Source organism: Archocentrus centrarchus, chromosome 10 (genome assembly GCF_007364275.1).
Source record: "Archocentrus centrarchus isolate MPI-CPG fArcCen1 chromosome 10, fArcCen1, whole genome shotgun sequence".
Classification (NCBI taxonomy): Eukaryota; Metazoa; Chordata; class Actinopteri; order Cichliformes; family Cichlidae; genus Archocentrus; species Archocentrus centrarchus.
Genome location: NC_044355.1, coordinates 13,070,786 through 13,090,016, shown reverse-complemented (window position 1 = coordinate 13,090,016; position 19,231 = coordinate 13,070,786). Strand labels below are relative to the sequence as shown.

The window sequence follows — 19,231 nt, the reverse complement described above, 5'->3', positions numbered from 1 at the left end:
AGGCTAACTTTTTATGAATCAATATTGCTACCCCCCTGCTTTTGGAGTTATAGGAGGAGTAATAAATTTGTCCCACCCAATCCCTTTTCAGTTTTTGGTGTTCAAGATCAGTTAGGTGAGTTTCCTGTAGCAATGCAACCTGAACCCTATCTTTTTTAAGCGTGGAGAGTATTTTACGCCTTTTAATAACATGGTTGATTCCCTTCACGTTGAGGGTTGATATTCTTATATTACTCATATAACCACCTCAAATCGATTTTATACAGAATATTACCCAAAGGATAAATCAAAGGATCCAGAACAAAACATAAAATCAGTAACCAACACTAAGCTTTGATCAGAACTACCTGTACTGGCATGAACACTGTTACCATACTCTGCTGGCCAAAAAACTATATACATCAAAACAAGAACAATAAGCGAGTTACACAACAAGTGTACATGTAGGTATTTTTCAAAACATAAAGAGCCACCTACCGGTGGTGAAAAGAAGAAACCAGGTGTAGCTATAGGCTGTCTCCACTCCACAGGGAAAAACAGAAATCAAGAATCCCACTCCAGCTTCCCCCAAATTAAAAATTAAACCAGGCTACTGTCTATTATAAAGAGGCAGAATATTTAAATGAAGATGAATAATTACATAACAAAAAGTTTGACTCTATCCATATACTTGTGAGAGTAAAGGGCTAGATGGAGTCCACTTCCCATTGTTGTGTTTCTTTTTTCCTTCTTTGAAGCAGTATATGCTTAACGCACTCATGTAATCCAGAGGGCCGCGTTGTTTAGTGGATTTCACCTCTGGTGCCTCCTTCTCAACCTAGAGAGTCAATAAAGCTCTGGGCCTCCTCTGGCGTATTGAATGTATGTTGAGTGCCGTTATGAGACACAGTGGGCGTAGCGGGGTATCGCACGCCGAAGCGGATGCCTTTCTTAATAAGAGCCTGGCACGTCTCATTAAAGCGTCGTCTTTTCTCGCGGACTGCTGAGGATAAATCTTGATGCACGTAAATCCGCTGCCCCTCGTGTTTCAGCTCAGGTGTCGTCTTTACGGCTGCCATAATCCGCTGCTTGTCTCTGGAATTGTGAAGCTTGATTATAACTGGCCGGGGTCGCGGGCCTTGTGGGCCGAGACCCCGATGTGCGCGGTCCATTTTAATGCGAGTTTTGGCCATGGGGTTCCTATCCAGACCGAGCAGTGAGGGGAGCCAACTTTCGAAAAACTGGATAGGGTTCTTGCCCTCCACTCCTTCCTTCAAGTTTATGATCCGAATATTGTCTCGTCTGCTTCTATTTCCATGTCATCCAAACTGTTAACCATTGTTATGATTTTCCTCTCGGCTTCCGCCAGCCTCCCCTCCAAGTCGTTAACGGTGTCCTCTACATTCGCGACTCTCTGCTCCGCTGCTGCGATGCGTGTTGAGTGGCCTTCCATTGCAGAAGAAACTTTGTCCAGAGCCTCTGAGAGCTTGGACAGTTTTTGTTCCAACACCTCACAAAAACTTTCAGAAACTTTGAGTATTAAGGCCTCGGTGTCCTCGGAGGCTTGTGGTAGCTTCTCGATAAGCACATCGGTTTGGCTAGCGGTCGCCGTCAATCTTTTTGATTGGATTTTCGTTTGTTTTGACATGTTAATGCCTCAAAACACCAGAACTTGAACGAAAAAATATTCAATAAACGTCACACAGTCCACTCACTTGAAAAATCTTGGCAGTAGCGCGTAATATACGGTAATAAGTATTGGTGGAAGCTGGGGCACAGCGAGAGCACACCTTCTAGCCAGCCATGTTCACCCGGAAGTCATTGGTGATTTTTTTAATGGATTATGTGACTAATATTACAGCTTACTGTGTGGTACAGACCATACCAGAAGTTTGTGCTACAGTCTACTGTTTTATTAGTTTATTACTACATTACATTAAATGATCCTTTTTTCCATACAAGGTCATTTCTGGCTTAAAAAAAAATAAAAAACATGACAGTGGCCAAAATACCAATGTTGAAACTTTGAAATGCAGAGTCCAAAACCAGTGGATGATGTCGCAACGGCTATATCATCATACATCATTGTCTGTGGAGATGACACTAAGCAGGAGATGAGGTCATCAACAAGTCTCCAGTCCATCCCAGGGTTAACGCAAAGAGACAGATACTCCATTTATGCCCACATACACACCTACAGCCAATTTAGAACCATTAATTAACCTACTCTGCATCACTTTGAACTGTGTAAGGCCTTGACTATATTCTGGTGTGGACATGGACACCTAGACACCTGATGGCTAAGCAGCCATTCCTGTTACACTCCTTTGAAGTCTACTTGAAGTGTGCTGCCTGGGGCACTTCTGTAGTTGGTACACTGTAATGTAAATTCTCTGATGATGAATCCGCGCAATCACAAAAAACAGGCAGACCCTCGCGCTCATCACCTGATGACGAAATTTATGTCACGTGGACATGAGCGGCCTGTAGCAGACTCACGGACGCAGAGAGTATAATCCCAACCTAAACCAGAGCACACACACAGGTACAGCAAGAACCTGCCAACTCCACATAAAAAGACCCCAACCGACCACCAGTTTCACTTTCTTGCTTTGAAAGGACTGTGTTAACCTCTGCGCCAATATGTTGCCTTGATTTGCAATAGCTTTTTGAAAACTGACTAAGGAATAGGGCTGCAACTATCCATTGTTTTTTGTAATCGAGTATTCTATCAATTATTCCATCAATTAATCAAGTAATCTGATAAGACATACTGTTCTTATCTGTATATTTTAACTTCCGTAGATTTAGATTTTTTACACATTTAGATTTCTTTTGCAGATTTTTCACAGTGTGAAACAAGCTGCTCTCTTTTATTCACTTGAAACTTGCTGATGAGGTGGTTGATGAAGGACCTCCAGCTGTTTCCCAGTAAAGGTTTTAATGGTGGTTATAGTTGATCTGAGGTGGAGGAAAACAATCGGACTGATGACAAACAGCTCTCTTCCCCGGAATCTTTTAAAGATATAAATGTCACGTATTGATTTTTCCGTGTGATGTAAGTGTTTATATGTTTGCCAAATGATATGAATAAAGGCTTTAAAAAGAAAAGAAAAGGAAAAGTGCTGCTGCTTTGGATGGCAGAAAAACATTTCCTTTCGCTCCACCTGAGCTCACCATCTCGTGGCTCCGCCTCTTTGTGCTTGCTGCAGACAGACTGCACGTAAAGCATGAGCTTAATGTTGTAATTAGTGATAGCATAATTACCTTGAAAAAGTAATCTGATTACTGATTACTCCTTTAAAAAAGTAACTTAGTTACTTTACTGATTACTTAATTTTAGAAGTAACTAAGTTAGATTACAAGTAACTTTATTAGTTACATTCAACAGCTGCCAGTGTTGTGCCAAAAAGTGATCACCTGCCATAAGGTGATTCAGATGTTTCTGTGTGCTTTTATGTGTAATGTCTTTGCTTATATTGGTAGAGTGCAGTCAACAAGATTTGTATTATTGTGGTAGCAGCTTGCTTTGTGTACAATGTCCACAACAAATTTCCCCGTGGGGACAATAAAGTATATTTGATTGATTGATTGATTGATTGATGATTTATGAAGGGCTTATATATAAAATGAAGAAATAACCTGTTTTGCAAGAATCTTTGGGAGTCTGTGTTATTGTACCTACATTATAATCAATCCAGTGCTTTTTGGCCACCTAAAATATCTTTATAGAACTGTGATGTTATATTTGTTGTGATTTCTGCAGCCTTCTTAGATTTCTGTTTAAAAATACATTATTAATGTCAAAGACAGTTTTTACGTTGATTAAAAAAAAAACAAATATATAAAAGTCACTTTGCCAAAAACTAATTGCAGCTTCTACCATGTGATAGAAAGGCTGTTTCTCGCTCAAAATGATTCGATATCATACATGAGAGATATGTTTGACACATGTTTCACAGATTATTTGTCAACAAGTCGTTTACAGCCATTTAAAAACAGGCCATCATTTTTAGGCAAATACCGAAAATCACTTTTTGGCAGACAATCACTTTTTGGCACAACACCAGCAGCACCCTCGCCTGCCCCAACATAAAAATGACAATCATGAGGGCAAGTCAAACGCACATCTCTCTCCTCCCTCCATTGTTTATGTTTGTGTCACTGTGTGGTATTATTGTCCTCGTGTTGAAAACGGGACTTAAATGTCGAATCAGCCAGACGCCACTCCCTGAGACGCAAGAAAAAAGCAAAAATATATCTTCTTACTGAGGAAAATGTCTAAAATAGTAATGCACAGTGACTTGGATAAGTATCTTTAATCAGATTAATGGACTGCAAATAGTAATGTGTTAGATTTCTCGTTACCAAAAAAAGTAGTCAGATTACGAGTAACACGTTACTGGTTGTAATGCTTTGTATCCACACCAGTGGTGATGGGTGGGGTGGTGTCCCCGTTGTGAACGAATGTTACTTATGCTAATGACGATGTCCACAAGCAGCAAACTATGGTAATAGCTATCTGTTCTGGTATTCTAACAACTGAAATTATCAGACCAGCGAGCACAACACACAAGAGAGCAGAGTACAGTGGAGGCGTGGAACAAATTTGTGTCAAGGATTTTTTATAAATCGAATTATTCATGGCATTGAATACCACTAAGGAATATGCCCCATATGCACAGTATCATCTGTATGGATAATAACTTCTTTTTGAGGCCCTGTCTCGCCAAACCTGAGTTTTACAAACTTTTAACATTAACAACCACAGTTGTGTAGCTTGTATTACTTTCAAATCGTGAGGATTTCAGCATAGAATTGTGGTTTCTAGCACTCTGGCAGGTGTTTATATTGTCAGTCTGTCACTCTGCTTGTCTACTGACAGATTTTGTCAGCATGATAGCTTTACAACCATGTAAAGCCCTGTCCACATATAAAGTGATTTGTAAGCTGTACATTGCTTTGTAGCTGACAGCTTGCTGCTAGTAGATATTCCAGGTTGTGGTTGCTTAGATAACCCTCTTGCATATTTCTCACCCTATCATATGTAAACTCTGTGTTTACCCATTTCGCATTGCCAACAGGTGCTTTGTTTGTTATACACCGACAAATTTCACTGACATTTTATATCTAGTCACTACATCATTGCTAGTCTGTCCTTGTGTGCCCTAAAACCTTGTTAATGGTCATTTGTTGTTTTGCACGCCAACTGTGTTGTCATCACAGTCCGGTCACCATTTATACTGGTGCTTGATGTTCCCTGGACTTGCAATCTTTTCCTGAACAATAGGCATCATCACTCAGAAAAAAAGTTTTTTCCCCAAAGTTTTGTCCAGAAAGTCTCATCTTTTCAAACTGGTGAAGCATCGCCCTTTGTATTAATCTGGGAATCTCTGATATATTTGTATCTTCATTGCAGCAGCGTGGATATTCCAGGCTGTGGTTGCCTTGATCCAGGACAGAAAAACTGAGCAACAAGCCAAAATAACACCATCAGTTGTGAAGTCACTTTTGGCGTGCACCGCTATTTGTGAGAGCCTCAACAGTGAGCATAAACTAGGTGTACAATCTGGTCAAGAAACATCACTTCAGGTGTGCAGTTGAAATCAAAATGAAGGCAGAGAGCAGGTGCTTGCAGAGATAGAAAATGTTTTTCCACGCTGGACTGAAAATGGTCTAAAGATGTTGTAACAAAGCTATAAAAATTATTGTTGAGTGGCAACATTACTCACAAACTGCACTTGTGCTACCAAATGAAAAAGGACACAGCAGTGAATATCACTGAAGGCTGATAAAAAAAATTTTTTTGGAGGCCACAAAACCGTGGAAAAAAACGCCTTACACCCCAAAGGTACACACTGACATATGGTGACCTAGAAGAAGAATCTGTCTTGGCTCTAACAACTTAAACAGCTTCCATTCAAAGATTAAACTGATATATGTTCATGTCTACATGAATAAATGTTTATGCAAAGATAATGGTAACTGTCTGGCTGACTAAACCTCTATCATCTTGGCTTTCTGTTCTATTTAGAAAATCAATCAAAGCAGTGAAATGTTAAAATGGCAGATAAGCTCAGGAATAAATGAGCAACAGCAGCCAGTGGACATAAAAAAAGGTTAATTTCCTGCCCTTGAGTTTGTTGTTGATGCACTGCATCAGCTCAGCACTCCTCCAGATTGAAGTGCGAAAAACAATGTCGACAGGTGTGCGTTTGATCTAACTGAATGACATTTACCCAGGTACCCTTGAGACTGAGAGGTAAAGAACCGTAAAGACCTTTTGCTGCTTCATCTTTGATGGAAAAAAAACAACTCACTAAAGCTGAATGAATGAATGAATGAATGCGTGGCCACTCAGTGCAGAGTGTGATCCTGGAAAATGTAGATGTATAGCAAATGATTTTTGTGTGTTTTTTCCACTCGGTCCTCCTCTTGCATCTGTCAATCCCCAGTGGCTGCCTCCCCAAACACTACTGGGCCTTCATTGCTCTCATCTTTCTTGTCTTCTTGCTTTAAGCATTGTTTCCCTCCCATCTCTCTTGTTTTTTCCATTCTTCCTCTTGTCACTACCCTTACCTCTGTCTAATTAACACCTACTGTATGCTCTATCTGCCTTAGCAAACCCCAAAGGACTGAGCTGAAAAGGGAGATGGGGAGAGGAAAAATACATACAATAAGAAATGAGGGAATCAACTGAGTAAGAAAAAAAATGCTGCAGAGTGACATAGAAGGAGATAATAGACTGATTCAGATGGTGGCTGTTAATGCGGCCTCCTTCAGCCGGTCAGTGGAAGCGTTTACAATGAAAACAGCTGCTGTGGTTAAATTTAACTGAATAAAAACATTAAGTAAACCACAGTGATCAACATAAACATGCTTTACGTGGGCACTAATGCGTCCAGGCTGACGCATTCATATGTTCAAGAGCTCTCTAGAAACCATCTGTCTTTGTAAAGCCATCAGAGACCTCAGGACAACATCAAACGACGCTGTAGATCTCGAGGTGCTTGACTGTGTGTGTGTGTGTGTGTGTAGCGACAGGAAAAGAGTGCGCCATCCATTTTTGTGGCTCGAGCCTCAGCTGGTGTTTATCAGTTAAGGTGGAGCCTGTGTGTGTGAGTGTGTGTGTGTGTGTGTGGACACTGAGGACTTCCAACAAATCATTTCAGGCAAGCAGATGCATGGTTATAAACTGACATATGAATGCACATACACGCAAATATACAGGCATGCAGGTGCACCACTTGATACTTCACCACAGAGACTGCAAAGAAAAAAAGCTGCATGCAGACTAACATACAAATAGGAAGGTTAAAAATGGAAGTGAGAGTGAGCTGGTCTGAAAGACTAAAGCTGTTCGGCCAAATGAAGACAAAGAAAACGACCACAGGCAAATGCACCAGCACCCAAATTTGCAAGCATTAACACACACACACACACACACACACACACACACCTACACACACACACACACACACACACACACGTTGAGTAAGGTGCGTGTGCACATGTTTTAGTGAATCTGGCTACTGCATTAGTAGTACAGATTTATTGCAAGTATCGATTAACCACGGACGTCAAACATCACCCACTCGCAGAAAAGCACTGAGTCAACAATACACTGAAAAATGTTTATTTCCACAGCACTCCACACCCATAAATTATGAACTATTGACTTCACACCTGCAAACACGTAAAAGAACAGACACACACACACACACCCTCACACACCGAGCAGCATGCAAAAGCACCTTGAACACCTGCCACAACAAAGAGCTACCTGCTACCATACACAAAGAAAAATATAGACAGACACCACACACGGGACATAAAACACTCACCAACACACACACACACGCGCGCGCTTTTGGCTCGTAAATTACACTGCATCATCTGATTAAAAGAAGTGCGACAATTTTAAATTATTTGGTGTCCACAGATGACCATTTGCACCACAAAGCCGTGCCATTAATAACAGCTGAGGCCTGTGAGTATCTTGGCAAGCACACAAACATAGACAACCAAAGGATCAGACAGGTGGTAACTTACCTCCACCTCCACCGAGCAGAGTACTGTTGGCTAAAAGAGAGATAAGAAAGAAGAAATGATTGTGAATACAACTGAATTAATAAGGCTTAAACTGTCACAGCAAGCAATAATTAAAAAATAGGCGGACAGAAAACTAATTAAATTAAGTAAAAACGTCTGTAGTGTATATATGGGTAGAATGCCATTTTTATTTATATGGCCATGTACTACTTGTTTTGCTTCTATTTTAAGCTGAAAAAAGATTTAAAATTTGGACTCAAGAACAAGATATTAGAAGATGCAACAAGATGTAAAAAAAAACAGACAAATCCTGTTTGTTTTTTTTTTCTCTCTCCACTTTTTATCATACTGAAAGACCTCCATGTCCTCCAGCACAACATAAGTGAAATTATAATGAAGCCAAAACAATGATTGATTCTGGTGACAATGATAGAACTAGCAAACTTTTTTTTCTTGCAGATTTCATTTTTTTCCGTGATTATTCCGTTATTTTAATTCCATTATTTTAATTGCCAGCAGTCAGAGGAGAATGGCCAGACTGCTTCAAGGCGATAGGAAGGCAACAGTAATTCATTACAGATGTTACAACCAAGGTATGCAGAAGAGCATTTCTGCACATCAAAACTTAAAGCCAGTGGTCTACAGCAGCAGAAGACCACACCAGGTGTGAGTCTTGTCAGCTAATAACAGGAAAATGAGGCCACAATTTGCACGGGCTCACCAAAATTGGACAAGAGAAGACTGGAAAAATGATCTGATCTGTAGAGTCTCAATTTCTGCGGAAAACTGAGTCAGAATTTGATTTAAAGGATGGAACATGGAGGCATCCTGCCTTGTATCAACCGTTCAGGCTGATGTTGGGGGTGTAATGAGATTCACAACACGGATGTGCCGCTGACAAATTTGCACCAACTGTGTGATGCTGTGCCATTTCCAGCACCTTGTTGCATCTATGCTATGAAGAATTAAGACAGTTCTGAAGGCAAAATGGGGTCCAACTCAGTATTAGCAAGGTGTACCAAATAATCTGGCCCATGAGTGTATGTTGACACGTGTGAGCGTGTAACACTGCCTAAATGGTGTTTGTTTCAGGTGGTGCAACAGTTACTTTAAAAGCAAACCATCTCCATTTCCAGCCTCTGTTCTGCTGGTTAAGTTTTCATTGTATAAGTCTGAAAATGGAACAACTGGATGTTTCACTCAAAGTGGCAAGAGAGAGCTCACACACGTCAGTATACATTTTCATTAGCACAAGTATGACAGTGCAAGTAGGAAATAAGGAAATTCCCTCTAAACTAACATCTCTCATTATATAACCTGAACAACTGCAAATTCTTACACTTTGTAGCTGGATGTAATTCTAAGGTGATACTACAACCAAAAAAGTAACAAAATGAGACATGCATGCCTAGCAGTGCAAGCGCTTGCTGACATTATAAACAGGCTTCTGTGTGCAAAAAGTCTTTGGTCGGCTGATGCTTCATCTCATGAGTAGTGCACTGAAGAAAAAAAAAAGATGATAAAAGATAATGATATTATAAAGCTTCAGTTTCTTGTGTCATATTGCTGGATTCCATTAAAAAAAAAATTAAACAATTGTTCAGCTACTTGCAGTACGGTATGCCACAGTAATATGCCAAACTCTGGCCTCCTAATTTCAATTCAAGTTCTATATCTAATTGAACCATCGTTAAGATAAATATAAAAAAAATAAGGGGGGAAAAAAAAAAGGTGTTTCCACATTTGCCCTTCTGGGGAAAAAATAAAAAATTTCATTGGTGTCAGCATTTCTTCACACGAGTGGCTCTCAGTTTGTGTCTTCAGGGCTTACAGTGCCGTTACTTTTTCCCAGCCGGTAAGTTAATTGCATCCACGTGGCATCGCAGGTGTAACTCGGTCACTGATTAGATGGATAGAATGAGAACCAGCAGGCTCAGAGTCCCGTCAGTGAGGGCTGAGAAGCACAGCACAATATGAACGAGTAACTTCACGGCCTGCAAAGCTAATGAATAAACTCACGCTGAGGCTACAGTCCAAAGAATAATAAGCAACTCTGTTAGAAGAAATAAACAGGCTATGTGGTTCAATTTGTCTTTCAGCTATGAAAAAGGCAATCATACAGCAACTTCCAACCTGGATAACAAGGAGGTGACTGTACTTAAACAAACAAAGAATATAATGAGCTCTTTTTACAGCAAGGTAAATGTTGAATAGATGCTGGTGGCGTGGTTGGACAGTGTTTTCCAAATCATTCCCTACTCAAATCAAGTCACTGCACATGCTTGTAAGTGTAAATTGCTGGCAGGGTGATAATGCTGGCTGTGGCTGCTTTTGACATATGTGACACCCAAGTGTTTTTCTCACCCGCATATCCATAAACGTGTGGACTCAGCAGTGATAGCCTGAGGACATCTGCAACGCTTCCAGGAAACCGTACTATAAACTCATACTGCTGCTCATGTATCCAATTTTGGTTGCCGTGAACATGCTAGGATAATCTGATAAGCACATAATCATTCTGCGAGGGACAATTTCAAAGTTACGTATGAACACACAGGGGACATCTCTCATTTTAGCTAATCCTTGCCAGTAGGCATTGTGCCAACTGGGTATGCACTGAGACTGTACATGAAGCAAGTTGGTTTTTAGAGGGGGAGGAAGAGAAGCTAAATCCCACAGATGTCTTTCCTTCTCGAGGATTCTCTAGTCTTCAACGTTTTCACCCTTCTCCATTGGCTCATTAATTGTAAATACCACTTAATTTCACTCTTTAAACAGAACACACTTCCCTGTATATGTCTCACTAATATCTCCCAAAGTGACTATCTCTGTTCTCTGGAAAGCCTTCTTAGGCAGAAAGGAGTTTAATGTGACAGTGTGAGACTGTCTCAGGTGCACAGCTTGTCTAAGAACTGATAGATCGAATGATGAACCTGAATGAAGCTTGTTCAGACGGAAAACCTCAGACAGATAAATTGTCTCCATTAAGTCACCCATTCATCATGTGCTGATTAGCTGCAGACTGTACATAAGGCTTATATAACACACTAGGGCTTGTTAGTACTTGTCTGTGTTCACTAACTCGCCCCAGGACATATGAAGTCTGGATTCCTGAATGGTGAAAAGCTTCCTTTCTAAAGAAAGACGAATCAGCCTGAAGGAGATAGACTGTAGCTCTGACATGGAGTGCTGGACCAAAACCACAGCTGTGGTGTGTTGCTGGTGGTGAAGTGAACTGGTGGCCCAACTGAGACATCAGGATTACCAGGAATAACTGATTTAGTTAGCCACAGTGGAAACTTTGTTACACTTCTTTTAGGCTGATTTGGTAAACACTGAGCAGTTACAAATCAAAACAATCATTTATAATTTATGTTTGTTTCCACATGTTTGAATCCAAGTCCAATATTTACTGACTTTAACTTATTTCTAACCAATTCCTGGTTAAGTACCTGACTGTATAGCCACTAAATGCTGCACTATCATCAGCTGGCAGTTTGTCTTGAACAGGCAAAGGACAGCGTTATTGTAACCAAAACCAATACAATGAAAGCACGGTTGGTCAACAAAAACTGTAAAGTGCAATGCAAGAGTTTCAGGTCAACTCCCAGCCAGATGTACCTTTACTCTATGTCATTTCCTGTTATGTACCCACATTTCCTGTTGGTCTCTACTATTGCAGCTATCTGCAGCTATCAAATAAAAAGGCAAAATGAGCAAAAACATCTTAAACAGCAAAACAACTGCAAATGCTTTGCAGGTTTATCATTCTGAGAGACTTTTTTCACATTGTAATTTGATATATTGAGGATATGAAAGCACTGATTTTATAGGCTTTAGAAATTGTCTTTCTGACTGACTTCAGTAAGGGGCAAATTGGTTGCTAGGAAACTGACAGTTTTGGGACCCAAATCCTATTACACCTAACTATAGATATTACTTCAACTTCATTAAGTGTGCATATGCAGATAAATATAATTCAATTCAATTTTATTTACATAGTAATAAATCACAACAACAGTTGCCTCAAGGTGCTTTATACTGTAAGGTAAAGACCTACAATAAAACAAAGAAAACAATCATACAACCTCCTATGAGCAAGCATTTAGCAACAGTGAGAAGGAAAAACTCCCTTTTAACAGGATGAAACGGACGGCAGAACCAGGAGGGGCGGCCATATGTCAGTTGGGGGTGACGGGAGGGCGACAGGACAAAAGACACACTGTGGAAGAGAGCCAGAGAATAATAACAACTAATGATTCAATGCAGAGTGGTGTATAAACACAGACAGGGGGAAAAGAGGTGAGTAAAGAAGAAACGATGCATCATGGGAACCCCACAGCAGCCAGCATAACTAAGGCTTACACGAGAACAATCCAGAGGAAATGGTGATGTTTTTCCAGTTTTGTTTTCGAAAAGTTACGTGTTCAGACAAATGAAGAACTATCTCCGTTCACATGGAAATGCAAGACGATGCCGTTCAGGGCCACCTGATCGAGCCCCGCCTATAAGCTTTATCAAAAAGGAAAGTTTTAAGCCAATCCTTGACAATAGAGAGGGTGCCTGTCTCCCAAGTCCAGACAGGGAACTTATTCCACAGAAGAGAAAGCTGAAGGCTTTGTCTCCCACGCTACTTTTAAATACCCTAGGAACCACAAGTAAATCAGTAGTCTGAGAGCAAAGTGCTCTATTAGGGTGATATGATACTAGGGCTAAGAAAAATAACCTCAGTTTTATCTGAATTTAGAAGCAGGAAATTGGAGGTCATCCAGGTCTTTATGTCTTTAGGACATTCCTGAAGTTTAATTCATGTGTCATCTGGCTTCATGGATAGATAAAGTTGGGATATCATCTGCATAGCAATGAAAATGTATGCTATGCCTTCTAATAATACTGCCTAAGGGAAGCATCTATAATGTAAATAGAAAAGTCCTAGCATGGAACCCTGTGGAACTCCATAATTAACTTTGTGTGAAGAAGGCTTCCCATTTACATGACCAAATTGGAGTCTATTAGATAGATATGATTCAAACCACTGTAGTGCATAACCTTTAATACCTATGGCATGCTCTAATCTCTCTAATAAAATATTATGGTCAACAGTATTGGATGCTGGTCTATCAGGACAAGCATAGAGATGAATCCACTGTCAGAGGCCATAAGAAGATCATTTGTAACCTTCACTAATGGTGTTTGTGTACTGTGATGAATTCTGAATCCTGACTTTCCCCTGCAGATGATCAGTTAGCTGTTTTACAGCTACTCTTTCAAAAATTTTTAAGGTAAAACGAATGTTGGAGGCTCACCTATAATTAGCTGCATCAAGCAATGGGTTTTTAAGTAATGGGTAAATTACTGCAACCTTAAAGGCCTGTGGTACATAGTCCATTAATAGATATAGATTCATCATATTTAAGATTGAAGTATGAATTAATGGTAGGACTTCTTTGAGAAGTCTTATAGGAATGGGGTCTAATAAACACGTTGATGATTTGGAAGAAGTAACTATTGAAGGTAACTTGAAAAGATCAATCAGAGTGAAAGTCAAAATAAATATCAGTAGTGTCAAAAGTAGCTGTATATAATGAGGTAATCGACCTCTGTGTAGTAGAGTTTAGGTAGCTGCTCTACATTGTGCTGGCACATGGCATTGAAGATAATAGTGGAGGAATTATATCTTTAAACTTAGTTACAGCCATTTCAGAAAGACATCTACTGTAATGAAATTTATTCCACACTGCTGTGTAATCCATTATTGCAAATTTAAATTTTATTAAGAAACGATCAGACAAAAGAGGCTTTTCAGGAAATACTGTTAAATGTTCAGTTTCTATGCCATGTCAGAAAAAAGACCCAGAGTGTGATTAAATTACATTTTGAAAGAAGCCAATTGAGTCTTATAGCAGATTAAATGCAGTGCTGAGGCAGTCATTTTCAGCATCCACATGGATGTTAAAAATCACACAATATAATTATTTTACCTGAAATGAACACCAAATCAGATTAAAAAAAAGTAACTTTTTTTTAACTCTCCAATTTATAAAGGGTCATAGATTAGAAAACTAATTTTAATTTTGCTGATAAAATTGAACTTTGGACTAATTTGCAATTTAAAATTTTTTTTTTTTATCTATTATCTCTTGCCTCTTTTGACCCACAGAATTTTAGCTGTTCATCACACCATCACTGAACATCTGGACAGTGCAAAATTGATGTGACACAACAGATAAACTTTGGCCACTGCCATCGGTAGATATTGCCTCATCTATCTTGCTAATAGGCCAGTAATGGTAGCTACTTCAGCTGCTCTCTTATTCACAAGGGGGTCAACCACAATTGGTAGCTCCACACATTTGATTTGGCAGGTTTATTTTTTTGTTTTGTTTCTTTTCTTTTTTTTTTTAAATTCCAGATGCCCTTCCTGGTGCAGCCCAAAATGGATTTGCATCCCGTCCTGGAATCATACTGGGGATATTTTGTTTGTTATGTGAATGTGTAAACTACTACATTATGGAACCACTTAGCAGGCCAGTGATACTGGCTGGTATATTGATGCATCCATAGTTTTAAGTATCAAGTTTTGTGTGCACACAGTGAACTGTTATGACTTTAAAATGTTTTATAAAAGTTTGAACTGCTAGGTATAACAGAAGATGTTGACTTCACTTTCAGTCAACATGTAGAATTTAATGTCATCAAAGAACAACTTCATCACTAAAATAAATGCATTTTTAGCCATTAGAACAAATCTGTAGCGTTTTAAAGTGTCAAATAGGATGAGTTGCACCTTAATTTTTGGGAGCAAATTATTCTTTCCTGCCACACTGCCTCAGATACATCAATGTCAGGTAATGTCCAAACATTTCTATTAATCACAATGAGACATAGTAAACACAGAGAATGATAATGAAGTTCCCACAGTTAAGAAAAACACTACAAAGATGACAACATGTTTAATTACTCCATTACCCTCTGGATCCCTACAGCTGTTATTTGTGTGTAAAAAGTCCTCATTCTTTCTGAGGGAATGACACTAAAACCTGATGTTTTAGATTGCTAAAATTTGTGTCTGCAGCTCTATTAGAGCTGGTGAAAATGACTTACTTGCACATGATAATGTCTGTTTGTGACATTTAAAATACTGTACTAATAAGATGGCAGTCATTACCATATCCAATAGGAGAAGGTTATTTCCACATTTCCTTTTTTCTCCCTCACACTGTCAGTGCTCCTGTGTATAAAAGAGCAACATCATGAATGTCTTTAAGAAGAGAGCAGACTGCTTTCCCTGTTTGTACAATCTAATGATTCAAGACAACAAAGACACACAAAATCAGACAAAGAGGTCTTGGAGAGAGATGATGGAGGCAGGCTGATGCAGCCCCAGAGGAAGCTGATGACTGGCATAAACACTGTTGCCTTCAGACATGAACAGATGACACCCTCTATGACCTACTTCATTTAAAGCATACTGGATGTATAGAAAACCCTTTTTTATTATTAGTCGTTACTTCACTGCACCACCTTGAAAACACATGAAATACTTACACTCGGTTGATTTCTTACCTTTCCTTCAGTGTTACAGTATACTTGTGCGCTTCATAATCATATACAGTGTCGGCTGCTAGACATAATTTCCCACACAGAGACTTTAGTGGGGCAGGCTGGCCAGATTATAACTGGCAACTCATTTTAGCACATTAAAGTCCATCCAAGAAAACAATGCCATCTGCAATCAATAAACTACTGAAGAATCCCATGGCTACCCCAGCCTTTCCTGCCTTGTGTTTCTTGACTGGTTGGCTTGTCGGGCAGATCACTGATGAGGTGATTTTGAATATCATTCAGCTCAACTACAGTCTATGACTGCAGCTGGCGATGGTAGCTTCAGAGATCTGCTTCAGAGATTCATTGCAAGCTGGAGGGACACTCTAATGAGAACCTGCGGCAGGTGGAGAAGTGGTTCATGTGCCGCTATGCTAAGCTCACAGAGGCTGCAGAGCAGAACAAGTACTACCAGCTGCAGTCGAAGTTCATCTGTGGATCAAGATACTGATGGGCAACTGATCACAATGCTCCACTAACAGTTAGGACCATAAGTTCATGGACAGTGCCATTTTGAGAGGCTCGAAAGTAACAGGGGGCAGAATTAAAGAGGACCTAACTATTTGCCACAACATACTTGGCAACTAAAGTATTTGAAGAGCTCACAAACAGCATGGTGGAAAACACTGCTAGGTGTGGGAATAAATATCGGTTTTGCAATATTACATAGCGCTGCATTTTGAGATACATTTTCAATACTCTGGCCTGCAATATGAAGACTTTTATTAAAAACGCAGAGACACTGCTAAAAATAGATTCCACCACCAATTCCTTATGGTGGTGCTTACCAGATAAAATGAGATTGAAGTGAATGGAAGTTAACTTAGAGCGAAGAAGAGGAACTTCACAGGGTCAACATGGTGGACAGCAGGGGAAAGCAAATTAGAGAGCACCTAAGGTAATCAGCCACAATATTACAACTGAATAATAATACACATAGGCACACTGTAACACCACAATGCAGGGAAAGTGGTACCTTATTCTTCAGGTATACAGGTATGATGATGCATTATCTATACAGAGTATTAAAGAATTGCTATTTTGTGTAATACATGACACATGGGTAATGTGTTGTGAATTACTCTGTACTGACTGCCCAGGTAGTTGAAGACATAAAATATGCACTCTAGCATCCAATTTCCATTTTATTTTTGCCTTTCAAAGAAGGCGAGCCAAGTTCAAATTCAAATTCACCACGTACTTTCCTGTCACAAATGCAAAAAAGATTTTTCATTTTATCCCACAGTTTTAAGAAGAAAAAAAAATCTCAACCTGTAATCTTTATTCATGGGATTATATAATTATTAAGATTGTCTTACATAAAAAGGTACAATAAATCTTTGACACATTTTCAGTGATCCCGTATAATCCTGCTGTTCTCTGTGTAGATACATAGGTGCTTGAGACTGAACCAGCCTCTGGTTTGATGCCTTTGTTTCCCCTTGTGGGGGGAACAAAGGCATCAAAGCAACCAAAATACCCATGTGCATGCACAATCACGCATTTGCAGAGATGTGGACACACACACCTGCTCACATGCATGGAAGTGCACAGCCACACAAACACATACGCAGAAGGGTGCAGGAGGAAAGGGGTTTGAACACCAAGACGTGCATGCACATACACCATCCTTTCAAGCAGTCACACATACACACATATACAAATCCAGACAGTCAGTGTTTGGGTAACCATGGTGATGGCAAAGCCCAAAGGTTTGTTACTGAAACCTAGTTAATTAGAAAGAGCGCCGGCGAAAGAGAGAGAGCGAGAGCAATGTCGATACTCGAGGGAAAGCGTTTCGCCATCTGTTAAAACCCACATGTACCCTCTGCCCGGTCGTGTGTGGATACAGTGTAACTGTGTGTGCACACGCTGGCCACAGTTGTTGCATGAGCAAACACAAACATACACACAACTCTCTGCTCCTGTGGCGCTGAAAACGTGGAGGCCAAGAGTTTCTTTTTCTTACTGGTATTAAATGACTAATTGGAATAGCGAATACTTAGCCGCCAAATAACGCGTACTAGCATCTGCTGCAGAGACACACCAATTATCGAGTGGGAAAGGGATCAGGGTGATAAGTTATACAACTACATACAGAAGGAAAGAAACTAAGGGAGGAAGGAGGGTGAGTTGACACGGAGGGAGTGGAGAAAGGGGAGGAGGAGAAAGAGGAGGAGAGCGTGAGGTGTCAGGGGACAGAGGAAGGGCTCGGGGAGGAGGGGGGGAGAGAGAGCGAGCAAGGGAGGGAGGGAGGGAGAGGATGATGGAGGTGAGTGAGTGAGAGAGACAGAGACAAAGTGAAAGAGACCTGAGGGTGGAGAAGGGAGACACAGGGCTAAATTTGCCGGGAACATAAAACAACAAGATGGAGTGTAGTTCTTCTTCTTTCTTGGGAGGTAAGTAATCAGAGAAAGGGGAGAAAGAGGCCTGATTGATGCATCAGTGAAGGACAGGAGCTAAATGCTTAAAAACCTGGCCAGATAGAGAAGGAGGAGGTGGAACAATTTGGCTGTGAGAGTGAGACTAAAGAGAGGCTATGAGCTCTCATTTTCTATTTGGCTCACTGTAAAAACTGGTGTTTAATCACCTGCGTGCGCATGGGTGTGTGAGTATGTCTCTCTCTCTCTCTCTCTCTCTGTGGGACTGTGTAAGAAGTCAGAAGTAATGATAATAATGATGAAAACAGGGTAACATTTACTTTGAAGCTCCGTGTTAAACCAGCTTTGTGTGTCTTTGCTTTCAGTGGCCCTCCATCTTATTTTTTTTCCTCCCCTTGTTCCCTGCTCTCCGTGGCTTCTCCCTCTTATTCCCCAGGCCCCAGTGCAACCTGTTTGTGTATTCCTCCCTCTCTCTCTCTCCTGCTTCCCTCTCTCTCTCTCTCCTGCCCACTTGTCCTAAACACCATTATAGCTCTTTCAGTCATTTAATTTCTAGGCATCATTTATTTGGACGACTTGAGACTGTTCAGTTTGCTGCTGTCCTCATGTCAAAAAGGACAAAGCTGGAGCTACGTTGCAGGATAGATGCAGATTTGATTCTAAATGTTTATTTTGCCTTTTAAAGAGAGGAAGATGTATTTAAAAATTGACCTTACAATTAGTAAGAAAAACATTTGCAGTCAATAAAAATAACTCTCCAATTGTTGTATTAAATAATCTCTTAAAGAGATTATTTAAACTAGTGCTGCCCCACCCTGGACATCAGTAAAGAGACTATAACCTACATCATGTTAAATAACTCATGCAAGAAGATTGGGCTAAAAAAAATTGCTTTTGTAGTTCCTTTTCTTGCACCTGTGTTTACACTGCTTTACTGGCTTTTCTTGGCCTCTTGGCAAATCTTACTTAGTTACAACAAATGTGTTTTTAAGCTTCCTGGAGTCTTATTCCCACCTGTGTGTAACAAACACTTTAACTCCAAAGTGTGTATCTGTACGGACTGATGTAGTGTTAACATAGATTTATAATTGAGGATCCCGATGCTGCTAATTACACGTACATTCTTACCAGAGTTCACACTTGCAGTGGCGATATGACATGAAGCAGCTGGTAGTTTTAAATTAATGATAAGATGAGGCGTGACAAGAGCAGGT

At 40.1% G+C, this 19,231-nt stretch overlaps 2 protein-coding genes across 3 annotated transcripts in view; one reads left to right on the top strand and one right to left on the bottom strand.

Annotated features, from left to right (window-relative positions):
* macrod1 (mono-ADP ribosylhydrolase 1) overlaps positions 1–19,231 on the bottom strand; it is a 164,612-nt gene that overhangs the window by 78,631 nt on the left and 66,750 nt on the right. For both annotated transcript variants that reach the window (XM_030738974.1, XM_030738973.1), the window contains exon 4: positions 8,032–8,061. In XM_030738974.1, the coding sequence (XP_030594834.1) occupies positions 8,032–8,061 (30 nt within the window). The remainder of the gene's footprint in view (positions 1–8,031; positions 8,062–19,231) is intronic.
* The window catches only part of flrt1b (fibronectin leucine rich transmembrane protein 1b), a 37,058-nt gene continuing 35,781 nt past the window's right edge, over positions 17,955–19,231 (top strand). The window contains exon 1 of the mRNA XM_030738972.1: positions 17,955–18,035. The gene's annotated coding sequence lies outside the window, so the exon portion shown is untranslated. The remainder of the gene's footprint in view (positions 18,036–19,231) is intronic.